The 17,707-nt window shown below is 44.5% G+C and overlaps 1 protein-coding gene across 1 annotated transcript; it reads left to right on the top strand.

Moving 5' to 3' along the window:
- On the top strand, positions 1–11,553 carry LOC136582285 (uncharacterized). The gene is made up of 2 exons (XM_066583200.1): positions 1–346; positions 9,079–11,553. Exons 1-2 carry the CDS (start codon positions 41–43, stop codon positions 10,330–10,332), a joined length of 1,560 nt encoding a protein of 519 aa, XP_066439297.1. The 5' UTR covers positions 1–40; the 3' UTR covers positions 10,333–11,553.
- The last annotated feature ends 6,154 nt before the right edge of the window (positions 11,554–17,707 follow it).

Raw genomic sequence — 17,707 nt, 5'->3', positions numbered from 1 at the left:
ACTTAGCAGGAAGGGAAGCCACAAGCTGAGATCTGATAACATGAAGAGCCTTGCAGACAGACAGAAGCTTTATGAAGATTACATCTCCCACTATGAATGCAGGAACCATGAAGGCAACCTTGCTTTGTATGATCATGAGCTGCAATGCATGGGGGGCACCCGGTGTGACTCCCCTGCAGCACTGGGGGAATCCTACTCCCAGCTCATCAGACAGAACTTACAGACCAATACCCAGGAGCGCAGGACGGAAGTGCTGAAGCAGATGATGAAGGGGTTTGCAATCCTGGAGTTAATCTGTGTCAATTTATTTCTATTTCCATGGAGGAAAGAGATCCGGACAGTAAAGGTAGGAGAATGACGAGGAGTAACCTGCAGGTGGGGGAGGCACAGGAGGGCGACTTCCAAACTAGTTACCATCTGAGTACAAAATGATGGGATCTAATGCTACAGTAACATTGCTTTCATATATCTATGACAGTGAACCCCAACCTGTGGGTGCCCAGGTGCTGCGAAACTGCAACCCCCAGCCGAGGGTTGGAGACTACTGGGTCATCCGCTTAAAGGGAGACCTCAAAGGGGTTGTATCGGGATCACAGGTTGTCCCCTAACTTGGTGATTGGGGGTCGTATGGCTGAGACCCTTGCTTGTCCCCAAAAACAGGGGTCCCGTATTCTCTATTTTCCTCACTGTGGAGTCGCTTCATCCCCACAGTGGCTTCAGAGTGAATGGAGCACTAGCTGAACATGTGCAGTTGGTGCTCTATTCATTTCAAGGGGGTTGATGGAAATACCCAAGCGCATGCAACTCGAATGTCTTCGTAGTCCCATTGATAGGGGATAACTTGTGATCTTGATGCAATGCATTTAAAGGCGTATTCCAAAGACCGGTCTTTTTTTTTTTTTTTTTTAAGATGGATTGGTGAAAACTTATACTTCACTGGGGGTCTAACCACTTGGACATCCACCAATCCCAAGAACAGGGGTCCTATTTCCTCTGTTCTCCTTGCTGCAACCATCGCAGTGAAGATTGAATGGAGTGGTGGTCACACATGTGGAGCTGCCAGAGATAGTGAATACAAAGCGCTCGTCTGTTTATTTTCCTTTCTTCCTCCTAAGGAATCGCCCATCTGAAATAAGGGTTGGATTCCTTGCAAGGAATTGCCCCAAAATAGAACTAGCACCCTATAGGAGGCCATGGAGGAGACTCAGTTACATTGTGGGAGGGTGCAACTGGTGGGCGGAGTCACAGAGGGGCTGCAATTATTTTGTAAAGGGGGGCCATAGAGAGGGCACAAACACTTTGTAGGAGAGTCCACAATTAGGGGGCCTACTGTGACTTGTTTGCCCAGATTGGCGATCACATTGGCGGTTATTCAGCTTTCCCAGAAACTGATATTGCTCCAAGAAATTCCTGGTTCTTTTTGTAGTCTGGTAGCCATGATTGATATTTAACCCCTTAACGCCACAAGACACAAGCTTACATCCTAGCTGCGAGGTACTTATGTCCTGTGGATGGCGCAGCATCAGAAGCTCAGCCCGTGCCATCCTGCAATGGGAGCCAGCAGTGACAGATAGCCGGGTTCCCATTGCCACAGTGGGGAATGATAAGAATAGCAATCCCGCTGTTAACCCACTACATGCCACAATCTATGTAGATCACAGCATGTAAAAGGTTCACAGATGGAGTGCGCACTCTCTGTGACGTTATCGGACCCCCGCAATGTAATCACATAGGGCCGGTGGATGGCCATGGCAACCATAACACTAGATACTGGTGTCCCAGCTCGCCATGGCCTATGATCGCTATTGTGAGCGATAAGGCATTGCAGTACAGAAGTCCTGCAATGCATTATCATAGTGATCATAGCTATTATGGTTCAAGTCCCCTACAGGGACATAAGGAGTGTAAATTAAAAAAAGAACCTTGTTTGTGCACTTCCCCCTATTTGTATGAGCATTCCCCCTATTTGTATAATCGTACCCATAGCAACCTGTACAATAAATTGAACACACTATTTATCCTGCATTGCGAAAAAAAAATGAAGCAAAATGCTTATTTTGTTCACTTGCCTCCCAACACAAAATTAATCAATAAAGTCACATGTACCCCAAAGTGGTACCAATAAAAACTACAGCTCATCACACATAAAACAAGCCCTCACAGAGCTCCATCCATGGAGGAAAAAAAAAAGGTATGGGACTTTGAATACAGCAATGTAGAAAATAAATAACAGATTTCCAAAAAAGGGATTTAATTAGACAAAAGTGAAGAAAGCTTAAAAAAAAAAAAAAAAGAAAGAAAATTGGTCATCATTGTAAACGTACTAACCCACAGAATACATGTATCGTGTAATTAAGGGCTTATTTAGACGGGCGTATATTGGTCGAGTTTTCACGTTCGGCCGATATACGCTGCCCCTCTTTGCAAAGGTAGGAGGCGGGCCGGGAGCTAGTGCATTGAGCTCCCGCCCCCTCTCCGCCCCCTCTCCACTGTTTGCAATGGGAGGGGCGGGATGGGGCAGAGCTAAGCTCTGTCCTGACCCCTCCCATTGCAAACAGTGGCAAGGGGCGGAGAGGGGGCGGGAGCTCAATGCACTAGCTCCCGTCCCGCCTCCTCCCCTATATCGGCTGGGCATGAAAACCCGACTGACATACACCCATCTGAATAAGCCTTTACACTGCATGATTAACGCTGTAAAAAGAAATTCACTGCCCTTAAAAAAAAAAAAGTTTCTAAAAGTTTATATACATTATATATAAACAAAAAGTGGTACTGATAAAAATTACAGTTTGCCTTTTAAAAAAATAAACCCTCATACGGCTATGGCGATGGACAATTTTTAAAAATTATGGCTTTTGTACAGTGAAGATGAAAATCCACAAAAAAATCGTTGTCCTCATGGGCAAAATAGGCTGTACCCTTAAGAGGTTATTTTTTATTTCCTACCCATAGAATATGCTATAAAGTCTGATAGGTGCGGGTCCCACCTCTACGACTCGTACCTGTATCCAGTTATGACCCCGACCACCCCCAGACTGGCTGTAAGTGGTGGTCAGGAATTACAGAAAATATTGTGCATGCTGGGCCCGCTGTTGACGTAGGTCCCAAGTTACATAAACATCGTAGCTGTGCTGTTTGCATAACTTTCATTCCATTCACTTGTATTTGAGTTAAGGCACTTCAGACACAGTCAGCCAGCTTGTAACCACAGCGTTCCCATCGTGTCCATGTTTGGTCAAAATGGGAACATCCCTTTAAAGGTAATGTGCAGGATTAAAAATAGGATGTGCTTTATTTATCCAGAAACAGCGCCACTCCTGTCCATGGGGATGTGTCAGGTATTACAGCTCATCTTCAATACAAGTGAATGGAGCAGTGCTGCAGTACCAGACATATGTCATGGACAAGAGTGGCGCTGTTTCTGATTTTAGAAAATGAGAAAAGACTGTTTTTGTTAATCCTGGACTTTTCTTTCAAATGGTCCAATAATGTAGAATTTCACAACGCAGTCAGCAGAAGACAATAAAGATAACCAATTACAAGAGTTTTCTGATTAGATTCATTTCGTCCTTCACATTCCCTTACATTGGCCTTTACTCCTTCCTGGAGAATCCATTCACTGTAACTACAGGGGTGGATAAAAACTCATGGGTCCTGGTGCAAAAGTTCAGCTTGACCCTAACCCCTCCCCGGGATCAATTATAACCTACTAACACTACTAGAGTCTTAAAAGACCAAGGGCACAAGTCACAATACAAATGTTTTGCCCTTCACCCAAAACAATAAATATATATTTTTTAGGAGACCTCTATAACGCAGTGGCTCAGATCTAGCCTGCTTCTAAATAATGCAGTTGCCAAATAATAGTCAGATACCAGCTCTACGCAGTGATAGCAATTACAGTGCAATTGCCTTTATTGATCACAGGTTACATACACTTTCCCTTTTCTTCTCTACCCGGGCTCACACCACCATGCCAACTTCTTCCAGCCACAAGTCGTCTCCTCATCCTGCTGCCACACCAATTTCCCTCTCCGTACCCCTGCAGAGTAATAAAAAAGCATTCCCACAAAGTAAAAAGTGCCCCCACAGTGCCCTCAAGAAATAATACACCCTCTGTGCCCCCACATACACGTGTCCTCTCTATGCCCCACCCACACAATATGTTCCCTTTGTGCCTCCAAAGTAATATCCATCCCCACCATCTCTTTGCAGCCCAAATCTAACAGCCCTCGAAACTCCATCAAGTCCAGCTCCTCCCTTACATGTAGATCACACAGCATGTCGGCAGACTGCATACAGCATACCCTCTCCCAGTGTTCATACAAACTCCTCCTCCTTCTCCCCTTGCCCTTGGAGAAGGGAGGAGGAGTTTGTATGCATATTGAGGGAGCTGTGAGAACCGCATATAAGGAATGAGCTGGACTAGATGGCGTTTCAGGGGCTGGCAGCAGGGTGGTTGGGGGGCCTTTGGGCCCCCCTGGTTTAGGGGCTCAGTTGCAGTTGTAACTTCTACGATCCCTATAGTTTTACCACTGAATGTCACGTAATCTCTACTGGCTTCTTTGTGTCCGTTTTGATAATCCAGAATCTAATCTGACACACACACACACACACACACACGACTTTACATGTGCTCTCTGCTGACAGACATATATCGGTAAAAACAAAACAGATGACGAATATCAGGAGTATGTCATTCGTGTCTAATGTTTGAATCGAAACTTGTCTATTAAACGGGGAACTCAGGAGGAAATGTATTTTCCATTTATCACTTCTAATCTTAAGAAATGTAAAACGGTTAGATCTCATACACGGGGTTTCAGGGTTTTTAGTGTCAACGGTGTATGGACATTTCTGTGATGTTCCCTTTTAGAAATTCGAGAAGTGATTTGTGGTCACTGACGTTCCGCTTTCGCTTGGACAATCGTATTTAGGATGTAAATACTATAAGGCAGAGTGCTGGCTTTGGGGTCTACATCAGTCATGGACAAACATAGAATGATAGAATGGCAGAGTTGGAAGGGACCTCCATGGTCATCGGGTCCAACCCCCTGCTCAATGCAGGATTCACTAAATCATCCCAGACAGATATTTGTCCAGCCTCTGTTTGAACACTTCCATTGAAGGAGAACTCCCCACCTCCCGTGGTAACCTGTTCCACTCATTGACCCTCACTGTCTAATATCTAATCTGTGTCTTCTCACTTTCAGTTTCATCCCATTGCTTCTAGTCTTTCCTTGTACAAATGAAAATAGGGCTGATCCCTCTGCAGTGTGACAGCCCTTCAGATATTTGTAGACCGCTATTAAGTCTCCTCTCAGCCTTCTTTTTTGAAAGCTAAACATTCCCAGATCCTTTAACCGTTCCTCATAGGACATGATTTGCAGACCACTCACCATCTTGGTAAGGGCTTTTACCCACTAGTGTCCCATTGAAAAAACTGCAGTGATATCGCGGCGTTAAAGAAAACGCTAGTGGGTAAAAGTCCTTACTCTTCTCTGAACTTGCTCCAGTTTGTCTATGTCTTTTTTAAAGTTGGGTGCCCAGAACTGGACACAATGTTCCAGATGAGGTCTGACTAAGGAAGAGTAGAGGGGGGAAATTATTACCTCACGTGATCTAGACTCTATGCTTCTCTTAATACATCCCAGAATTGTGTTTGCCTTTTTGGCTGATGCATCACACTGTTGACTCATGTTCAGTCTGTGATCTATTAGTAAACAGATGTCTAGGTTTCAAGCTGTCCCTATTCCTATATCGCATGCCCGCTCATAAACTGTGCCAGCATTTGTGCCTCCCTTTACACAGGCATAGAGTTTAAGGATAAAATGTTGCCACAAGGGGGTGCTCACAGTAAAGATATACAGTCATTGGGGGCAATATAAATGCATATGCAGCTAGCTCCCCCTAGTGGCGGCTGGCATTAGATTTTTGCAGGAAATTTTTCCCAAGACTTCCCCTATTTTGGGAACACTTTTGAACATTTCAGAAGCATTGGCAAATGTCACATAGAAAGACAAAGAAAGTAAAACTAACTTTTAAAAGGATTTTCCAATCATTAACTATTGATGACCTATCTGTATTGACTATCATCAATAGTTGATCGATGAGGGTCCATCGCTCAGGATCCCTGCTAATCAGCTGATCTAAATGACAGAGGCACTCGGGTGATGCTGCCATTTCAGTCCATACCAGGCATAGTACCATAAGTTGTATAGTGACTGTAGCTGGTATTGGAGCTCAATCCCATTCACTTTAATTGCGATAGGGCTGCTCTCAGGCCACTTGACATATTAATGTGACGTCATATGCCTGGGAAGAGGCTGTAGCCTATTAAATCAGCTGATTGGTGGGGATCCTGAGTGGTAGACCCCTACCGATCAACTGTGGATGATCCTTCCTAAGGATAGGTCATCAATCGCTTTTGCCCAGAAAACCCTTTAATAATCTAATCAGTGAAACCTCATCTGCGCTTGCGCAGATCATACCCAACATACACAGTATGTTAATACCAGCACTTCATCACCATAGGATGGGCCTCATGTGGCGCAGAGTGTAAAGGCAGCAGAATGCAGTCCTAAGCTCTCACTCACGACCTGAACGTTGCAGATTCAATCCCGCATGGCTCAGGTAGCCGGCTCAAGGTTGACTCAGCCTTCCATCCGTCTGAAGTTGGTAAAATGAGTACAAATTACCTGAAAGTGCTGTGGAATAAGTTGGCTATACAAATAACAAGTCCCTTCCCCCACCCCCCATCCTCCATCCCATAGGATATACCCATCAACCACACATGTGCATGACCGACCCAGAGCATCACGTCATAAGAGAGTAGCTAAAGGCTTACAAGCCCGGCTTGCCCCCAATGGCTTCTCTTGACTTTTAACTGTTGCCGAGGGGGTTTCCATGACTTAACTATTGAGGACTTCTCCTTTGGATACATTATCAATAACGTATCAGTGGGGGTCTGCAGATCGAGAACCACATTGATCAGCTGTGGGCGCTGCAGCCACTTCAGTGCCGTACTAAGCACAGTGCCGTTCATCACAAAGCAGCTACACCTGGTATGACAGCACAGTCCCATTCATTTATAGTATGGCTATAGTGCGCTATACATATTGCATGCAAACTTATCTATTATAGATACAGTCAAGGGTGTAAGTAAAGGCTCAGAGGCCTGGGTCCAAAAGTTCAGCTCAGGAACCCCCACCCCACCACCTGTACCCATACCTAAACCGTGCTGCCTACAGCTGCAAAACGAATTTACATACATGATCTAGCCTTGGACTACATGAAAATTTGTTTGTAGCCCCTTAGGCTAATTTCACACAGGCGAGTGCAATATTGGGCTGTGAACCACTCCGCTCCGGGAAAGTGGTGATCCCCAGCCGCAGCTGACAATGGGGAAACCTTGCATTGCATGCACCTAGCATATGGTACAATGATGCCATCAGCTCCACTGAAATCAAGGGGAGATGCGATGCAAGAGCACACAGACATCAGATGTCCTGTGTATAATTAGATATGTATAGCAGGTATAAGTTATACATCTCCTGTATATTTAGTAGCAGGATAATGCTCGGCCGCACACACAAGGGGGTCACAGGAATGTCTCCACAACATTGTCACACTTTCATGGTAACCAGATTTATTGCCAATATAACATGTATGGGACCATCTAGGACACCAACTTCGATAGCCTACGAGTTTGCAGGATATAGAGGCTCTGTTACAGCAAATGTGGAGCAATATGCCGCAGGATACCATACGGAACCTGTATGCCTCCATTCCCATCCGTATCACATTTTGTACCGGCTGTAGCTTGGATACAACAGGGAACTAGAGTCTTTATGCATACCCATATCACATCTTGTATCCAAGCTAGAGGCGATAGACAGGGTACTAGAGCCTCCATGCCCACCCATACCACCTCTCGTATCCAAGCTAGAGGCGATACAACAGGGTACCAGAGCCTACATGTCTGCCCATATCACATCTTGTATCCAAGCTAGAGGCGGTAGAACAGGGTACTAGAGCCTCCATGCCCACGCATATCACATCTTGTATCCAAGCTAGAGATGGTACAACAGGGTACTAGAGGATCCATGCCCACCCATATCACATCTTGTATCCAGGCTAGGGGTGGTATAACAGGGTAATAGAGCCTCCATGACCACCTGTATCACACTTGTATCCAAGGTAGAGGCGGTACAACAGGGTACTAGAGCCTCCAACTTCCCCGTATCACACCTTGTATCCAAGATAGAGGCAACACAACAGGGTACTAGAGCCTCCATGCCTGCCCGTATCACATCTTGTATCCGAGCTAGAGGCAGTATAACAGGATACTAGAGCCTTCATGCCCCTAATATTACATCTTGTATCCAAGCTAGAGGCGCTACAACAGGGTACTAGAGCCTCCATGCCTGCCCGCATCACATCTTGACAACAACACAAAGCTAGGAGGGATAGCTAACATTAGATAAGAGAGAAAGGATTCAAAAAGATCTAGAAAATCCTGTACAGTGGGCAGCAACTAACAATATGATATTTAACAAGGAGAAATGCAAAGTCCTACATCTGGGCAAGGAAAATGAAAAGAGCACATACAGAATGGGAGGAATTGGGCTGAGCAGTATACTAATAGATCACAGACTGAACATGATTTAACAATTAAATGCAGCAGTAAAAAAAAGGGCAAACACAATTCTGGGATGTATTAAGAGGAGCATAGAGTCTAGATCACATGAGGTCATTATCCCCCTTTACCCTTCCTTAGTCAATCCTCATCTAGAATACTAGGTCCAGTTCTGGGCACCCTTAATTAAAAAAAGACATTGACACTTTTATAGCCTGGGGGAGGGGAAAATGTGTGTTTCCTTTTAAGTTTCAGAAATGATACGTTTCTAACTATATGCTTTATTACTGGGGGGGTTGGACCCGATGACTCTGGAGGTCCCTTCCAACTCTACCATTCTATGACTCTATGCATACATGACACATTCCGTAGCTTTAAGAGATTCCAAATTTCTTTAATTTTATGTTTTTTACTCTCATATGTCTTTGATTTTCTTTCAGAAATTTACTGGAAACTTTGTCTATTTTGTTGAACCAGTGATTCCAGAAGAGAACATCAGACAGATCCTCCAACGAGTGGGTTACTCTATATCATTGGACACTGAATATATTATCGGAGGCCAAATAAACACTGAAGAGGCCAAACAAACAGCCTTTGAGTTGTACCTGGCTAGAATTCAGTGTGAAAAGCTGCTTTCGCTCATGAAGGAAGATCAGACCGTCTGTGTAAGTCTGCTGGTTAATGGGCCCAGCACTGACGCAAACAATGGGATTGAAAATACTGGTTATACCTCCAGAACCGCCGGCATCCATGAAGTCGATGGAGCAAATAATTTAGGTTTTAAAAGCAACGTCCCTGGAAATAATGACACCACAAAAGTCACTGACCGGACCATAACCTATACAAGTACTCAAGATGTCATTTCTGTTGCTTCCGAGAATGACTCAAGTTCTATCAGACATATGGACAGCGATGAGTTCCTTAATAAGTACAGTGACCTAAATTTAGCCCAAAAGCCAATTTTCCCTTTACGTATCAAACAAATCAAGGCTAAAGAGTGGGCAGTGCCAGTCTCTGAAGAACCAAATGTTGCCAAACCTCATTTCCCAGATTCCTTTATGAGAGACACTGCATCAAATACACTTGAGGGGAGAGACCTTGCTGAGAAGGTCACCTGTGGCCTACAAGATGATAACATTGACATCAGGACTTTTACTGATGAACTGGAAACCCCCAAATCTCTTATATTTAATGAATCGTCTGCTGATGTCATTGGTCCAACTAAGCAAGAGCGTATGGTGACAAAGCTGAAGATGAAGAACGTGGCCGAAGAATCATTGGCTTATCCTATTGAGGAAACCTTACCACCAGATTTGGCAAAGCTTTCCGACAGCAGTGATTTGGCTAAAAAGGAGGTAAAGTGGGCATTCCTGAAGACTAAGGAGGGCACAGAGAGTGTTGCAAGTCCAATGCCCCTGTCTTCTGATTTCTCCATGTTGAATCTCTCCAGTAAATCAGTTAATTGGACTATAAGTACAGAGAATAGGCTCCGAGAGCCACCCAACTCCGCATACATTCCACCAATGACACCCGAAAGTGAGTGTATGAGATCACCAGGTATCAAACCAGAGGAAAACCATTTCCAGGCCCCTTCTCCACAGGGAGATGCCCTTCTGGTTAATGACTTTAAGATGCATGAAGATACCAAGGAGGACTATGTGATGATCACTAAAAAAGATCATCTTCAACACTAAGTGAAGTCATTTGGGGTTTAGATGACTATTCCATGTAGACCAAACAGTAAGCAATCTTAAAGGAGTTGCCCCATGAATAGAAATTATCCACAGGATAGGGGATAATTATCTGATTAGTGGGATCCCCACTAATCATGAGAACAGGGATTGTGAAGGCCCCAACTGGACCAGGTGTCACGCATTCACACCACTATTCCAGTCATTTCGATGGGACTGTCGGAGATGGTCAAGAATGTCAACTCTGCTATCTCTGGCTGAACCATTAAAATGAATGGAGCTTTAAATTTATGTAAAAATTCCGGGTTTTACCAGAAGTCGGTGGTGAACACCATAGACAATTCTGATATATGTCAAGCACTAAAAATCTTATGTGTGAAGTCTCTCTGCAAGAAAAAGTGTCCTTGTTGCAACATAATCCATATTCTTTCCAGTAAAGTTAATAGAATGAAAGCTGAATTCTGATTGGCTGCGACATACATACAGGTGACTGTGTCGCACATATTTTTTACTTTTAGGGACTGATTATGCTTAAAGCAGGATTCACACACGGCTATAATGTGCCAAGTGGCCTTATTGCACTTGTTTTACTGTGAATTGCTGCAGTTTTGCATTGCGGCTACTTTAGGTGAAACGCGTTAAATATAAATATGCAGCAAAAGATTAGCAAATTTGGGTGTGCAGCGCGCTACCACAATGTATGACCACTGATTGTCTGATATGTAGGTAATCACTGAGTAGAGTTGTCCTACTTTGTATAACTGATGACCTATCCTTAGCTGATCCCCAGGGCAAACACTGTAAGTATGGAGCGGTCTTTGTGCCGGGAGCAGACAGCTCCATACATGGCGCAGTGGCCCCGGCTAGTACTACATGCTGAGTGCCATTCGCTTTGGTTGAACTCGGCATGAAGTACCAGCTAGGGGCCACTGTGCATGTCTGCTTCCGGTACAAAGACAGCTGACATTAACCGGTCTGGGGATCAGCGGGGATTCCGAGTAGTGGATCCCCACCGATCCCCTATTGATGCCCTATCCTGGGGACAGATCATCAATAATAAAAAGGGGGACAACCCTGTTAACTATGTTACTGTTAATAATATTAAACCATTATTATGTCAATGGCACAAGAAATGATGGAAATTTATATGGTCACTGCTGCTTCGTGTCCCATTTAGGACAATACAAATAATAAAATGGATTATTCTTGTTTTTTATGATCAAACTTGCTTCTCATGGACTTAGGAAGTATCCACTTTTGAACACACTGTTGCAGTTTATACATAGATACAATCTAAATGAGCAGCTTGCAACACTGAGATCCATTGGTAATATAGTTTGCTTACTGAGCTGCACTTGCTGGAGTAGATGTGGGGATGGATCATAGTAGGGGAGAGCAGGATGAGCAGACAGCTAGCTGGGGGATAGTTAGAGGGGGCTAGTCCTGAACTGGAACAACCTAACAAGTTTGCAAAGTTGGCAGATGAGGGGGATGCAATTACAGTGTTGGCACTGCTGCAGCATGATATGGCCTCTGGCCGCCAGAATGATGTCTGCCTCGGTAAGAAGGGGAATAGGGGTGCAGAGCAGGATAGCTGGGTCCTGATAGTGGCGGACTCAATAATTAGGGAAACAGCCGGCACAATCTGCCATAAAGACCAGGATTGTTGAAAGGTATGTCGTCTTCCTGGCGCTCAAGTTTGACACATCACGGATTGGGTTGACAGATTACTGGGATGGGCTGGTGAGGATCCAGCAGTCATGGTACACATTGGCACCAATGACAAAGTTAGAGGTAGGCGGAATGTCCTTAAAAATTATTTCAGGGAACTAGGATATAAGTTTAGGGCAAGGATCTCCAAAGTAGTATTTTCTGAAATACTACCTGTACCATGATGGCTAGAAGGTTGGAGGAGTGTTTAAATTAGGGACTGCAGGAGAGTGTAACCAGAGAGATAGGGGGAAGACAGTGTAGACAGTGACCCTGAGATTAGGTAATGGAGATAGGGGTGAAGCGGTGGAAGGGAATAGTACAGTTAGAACTGGCAGAACAGTTAGTAAGGATACGCATAATTTAAAAAATAACCAAAACTGTATGCTGACTAAGCTAGAAGTATTAATGTCTGAGGAAAATTAGGACATAGTGGGAATAACGGAGACCTGGTTGAATGAAAGCAGCAACTGGGTGGTGAACTTACAGGGTTACAGCCTGTTCAGAAGGGATCGGAGAAACCGGAAAGGAGGAGGGGTTTGTCTCTATGTAAAATCCTGTTTATAGCCTACATTACGGGAAGATGTATGGGAGGGAGATTAACATGTGGCGGCTCTGTGGGTTGAAATATATGGAGGGAAAAACAATAAAATCTTCATAGGGGTTTCTATAGGCCACCAAATGTAACAGAAGTTACTGAAAATCTATTATTGAAGTAAATAGAGGAAGCAGCAAAATCACAATGAGCTTATTCTTTAGCGGGCCTTAACTATCCAGATCTTTACCTGCAGATCTCATTGGGTAATTACTAGAGATGAGCGAGCGTACTCGGAAAAGCACTACTCGCTCGAGTAATGTGCTTTATCCGAGTATCGCTGTGCTCGGGTCTGAAGATTCGGGTGCCGCTGCGGCTGACAGGTGAGTCGCAGCGGGGAGCAGGGGAGAGCGGGCGGGAGAGAGGGAGAGAAAGATCTTACCTCCGTTCCTCCCCGCTCTCCCCCCGCAGCTCCCCGCTCCGTGCCGGCACCCGAATCTTCAGGGACGAGCACAGCGATACTCGGATAAAGCAAATTACTCGAGCGAGTAGTGCTTTTCCGAGTACGCTCGCTCATCTCTAGTAATTACCTTACCCAGCTTGTACAGGATACGACTAGACGTATGGCCAATTTGGACTTAATATTAACCAACACCTGGGAAATAGTGACCATAATATAATACATTTCAAGTTGTCCTTAAAGAGAGAGTTTTATTGGGGGGGCTACAAAAATACTAAACTTGAGGAAGGCCAAGTTCGATCAGCTCAGAGATGTCCTACACCTTATTGACTGGGACAATGTCCTCAAAAATAAGAGTACAAACAGTAAATGGGGAACATTTAAAGCATGCCAATTACTAACTGTGAGCGGTTCATACCTTACAGGAATAAAAGATTTAGTCATGGAGAAAACCAATGTGGCTTAATAAAGATGTAAAGGGGGCAACAAACAGCAAAAATAAAGCGTTAAAACTAGAGATGAGCGAGTAGTGCCTTAGCAGAGTATCTCCCTGCTCATCTCTAAAGATTCGGGGGCCGGCGCAGGTGACAGGTGAGTTGCGCCGGGGAGCGGGGGGTGGAGAGAGAGATCTCCCCTCCGTTCTTCCCCGGCCCCCGAATCCTTAGAGACGAGCGGGGAGATACTCGGCTAAGGCACTACTCGCTCGAGTAATGTGCCTTAGCGAGTATACTCGCTCATCTCTAGTTAAAACTGCTAAAACAAGAAGGCTGCGAAGAAGCGCTTAAACCTATAAGGAAAAAAATAAATGATTAGATAAAAGCAGCAAAGATGGAGTTAGGGCTCCCACCCACTGGCGATATTTTCTTTCTTGCGCTGCAAGAGCGCGAGAAAAATCTCGCATCACTGCGCAAGAAAGAGGCCGGTATAGAACCGGCATATCGCAAGTGGTTTCAATGGGGCTAGCGACAGCAGCGCTAGCCCCATTGAAAACATAGGGAGAATGCCACGGACTTCTGCCACAGCTGTGACAGCTGTGGCAGGAGTTTCCTTCATCCCTGTGGGGACCGCGGGAATGAAGAAATCCTCTGTCACAGCTGTGGCAGAAGTCCGCGGCATTCTATTCTATTGCTTTCAATGGGATCGGAACTGCTGCCGATCCCATTGAAATCAATGGTTTCAGCAAGCCCTGCAGAATCATTATCGGAGAAGGGCTTGAAATATAAGCCCTTCCCCAATAATCATCAATAAGTGTGAAAATATTTTTTTTTAAATTATACTCACCTCTCCTGCTGTCAGCCGCGTCCTCCTGCTGGCTCCGTCACTGCTACTGAGCTCTTTCAGCAGTCGGGGATTTAAAAATCCCCGCCTCCTGAAAGGGCTGTGCAGATTGGCTGAGGGCTCAGCCAATAGCAGCTACTGCTTAGCTATTGGCTGAGCGCTCAGCCAATCACATTCTCCATGTCTTTTCAACGGGGCTAGCGCTGCTGCCGCTGGCCCCATTGAAAAGACTGGCGATATGTCGGCGTGATGCCGATATTCCCAGTGTCATGCTGATTTTTAACTTTAGAATCGCATCGCAGTGGAGAAAATATCGCCAGTGGGTGGGAGCCCATAGAGAGACTTATTGCCGAAAAGTAAAACTAATGCTAAACTGTTCTTTAACTATATAAAAAGTAAAAAGATTGATAGTGAAAGTGTTGACCCCTTAATAAATAATGTAGGAAAAATTGTAGAGGGTGATGAGGAGAAAACAAATCTAGTTAAATATTTTTTTCTCCAGTGTATTTACGGAGGAAAGTGAGATGCAAAGTGATTAAGTAGACTCTTCACTAAATGTCACCAGCCTAACCCAGGAAGAAGTCCCAGGTTTTAAGGGAATTAAGTACTTTGATATACAGACCCTAGTTGCTTATATTTATGGACTCAATAGTGATGGGGTCTGTTGCACTGGATTGCCGCATAGCCAATGTAGTGCCAATATTCAAAAAGAGATCAAAAAGGGAACCTGGAAATTACAGGCCAGTGTGGGTAAAATGTTTGAAGACTTTCTAAGAGATCCTATACTGGAGTATCTCAAGGAAAATAGCTGTATAACTCCATATCAGCATGGGTTTATGAGAGATCACTTCCGTCCAACCAACCTCATCAACTTCTATGAGGAGGTAAGTTGTAGACTGGAATGGGGGGAAGTCATTGGATCGTGTATCTGGACTTTTCTAAAGTGTTTATACTGTTCTACATAAAAGGTTGATAAATAAAATGAGAATGCTTGGTCTGGATGAGAATGTGTGTAAGCAGGTAAGTAACTGGTCAGTGATATAAAAGCAGAGGGTGGTTATAATTGGTACATACTCTGATTGGGTCACTGTTACTAGTGGGGTAACACAGGGATCGGTTTTAGGCCCTATTCTTTTTAATATATGTATAAATGACATGGTAGAAGGATTGCACAGTAAAATATCAATATTTACAGATGACACAAAACTATGTAAAGATATTAACACGAGAGGATGCAAGGTGGTTGCAAGAGGATCTGGATAAGTTGGGGGCTGGGGCAGAAAAGTGATGTAACAAGTGTAGAGATGAGCGAGTATACTCGGTAAAGGCAATTGCTCGAGCGAGCATTGCCTTTATAGAGTACCTGCCCGCTCGAGACGAAAGGTTCTGGTGCCGGCGCGGGGAACAGTGAGTAGCGGCAGTCAGCAGGAGGGAGCGGAGGGGGGAGAGAGGAGGGAGAGATCTCTCCTCCGTTCCGCTCTCCCCCGCAGCTCCCAGCCCGCCGCCGACACACGAACGTTTCATCTCAAGCGGGCAGGTACTCGATAAAGGCAATGCTCGCTCGAGCAATTCCTTTGCCGAGTATACTCGCTCATCTCTAAACAAGTGCTGATCGCCCAGCAGGTTGATCGGCATTCATATACTTTAATTTTACATAGGCCGTGTATTTCTGGTATGGAGATGATCATTAATTCAATTGTTCGTCCTCACAGACCATCTGTGGTTTTCCCCGCTCACACAGGTGACCCGTGAGCAGTTTCATGCTTGCTAAAAGTCAACGATCGGCTGACATAAGCATTCACTTGTTTGTTGGCTGATGGTTGTACTTCTTACACGCCCCAATAGTGGGACAAGCCGTGTAAAAGTACTTTACTGATGATCACACAGCAAGACGTGACAATTCTCACCTGCCAAACAAGTATGTTTGTTGTCCTCCTGAGGATGTGAGTATATCTGTGACTGTATACCTTATAAACGGCTATTGGACGCCTGCCTTTTATATACACGATGGCCTGTGGACAGATATAGTATTATATGGGGGAGTCGTGAAGCCTTTTTTTTTTCTTTTTCGCTAGGGAAGAAGTCGCCGTGGCCCGCAGTGCTTTAAAACTTAATTATTGTGCAGAGATATAGCTTAGCCAAGTAAGTTATTCATATTAAGGCTGGGGGTAAGGCCCATTTACACGAAGCGATAATCGTAAAAAAAATAAATAAAAGGCGATTGTTTTAGCGATAATCGTTGCGTCTAAATGTGCTTTTCGGGCACTGCTAACGGGTTAAATTCAGTCCAACCTAAAAATCACCCTTCAGCCTTATCAGCAGTTCTCCACAGGTAGTGCTGATAGCATTGTTGCCCGCTGGAGAACAAAGGATCTAAATGCAGATAAGAGCCCTCGGGCTATTAACTGCTTTCAGCTAAGGCTTCATTTGCACACTTAATTGCTTTTAACTAGCTGAGTAGCTACTTTGTAGTTTATGCAAAGTGATCGCTCAAAGCTGTCACGCAAACTGTCATTTGAGCGATCTTTGAGTGATCATCAGGTCGTGTAAATGGGCCTATACACAGATATCTTTGAAAGATTGAAAGATCAGCGATTGTTTTGCATAAAGTACTAATAGGCACTAATTGCTTTTAGTACTTTATTAGCTTCATTTGCATGCAAGTGAGCTTCTGGGAGCTGTTGCTGAACTAAGCAGGAGGGCTGAGCTTTGTAATTAGCTCCATTGTTCAGCCATGGGCTCCCCGTGGAGAATTAAGTACCATGGACAGCAGACACAGAATGCCCTTTTGCTTATCAGCTGTTCTGCTCCTGGGGCTGAGAACTGAGGACAGCTGTAACAATGTTATCAGCTGTAATCAGCTCTACTCAGACAGATAACAGTGTGCGGTCCTGCTTATCAGCTGTGCGATGGTTTTCAAGCAGAACTGAAAACCATTATTAGGCCGAACAATGAAAGATGGGCACATTTAGATAACGATTATCGACCAAAGATACTTGTGTAACCCTTCCACTATCATTAATGGCAATGAGGCTGTGGCACAACTCCCAAGTTCTTGCCACCAGCAGCTCGCTAAAACATATCCAACTGGGCTACATATTTTTGCAATCTACAGTTCGAAGGCAACTTGCAACCCATGCTGCTATCTGTCCTAGCTTTACCACATTGGTGTGCTCAGTGAATTCGGCTGTAGTCCATCAATGTATTGATCTTCCCTGAAGTTTTAAATCACTCATTGTAGAGCAAATAACGGCCTTTGTATTGTCCACAATTTGTGTTTAGCTCCTGACAGCAGCGCAATGATACATTCTCCAAAATCTCTGCTTTTCTGTGATGAAATACCTGGAAACCTTTCATTTTGATGGTTGTTGGAGTCAGTGATCTTAAAGGGGTTT

The sequence above is a fragment of the Eleutherodactylus coqui genome, chromosome 11, assembly GCF_035609145.1.
Source record: "Eleutherodactylus coqui strain aEleCoq1 chromosome 11, aEleCoq1.hap1, whole genome shotgun sequence".
Lineage (NCBI taxonomy): Eukaryota > Metazoa > Chordata > Amphibia > Anura > Eleutherodactylidae > Eleutherodactylus > Eleutherodactylus coqui.
The sequence above is the reverse complement of the archived record's forward strand: the minus strand, read 5'-3'. Positions and strand labels throughout refer to the sequence as shown.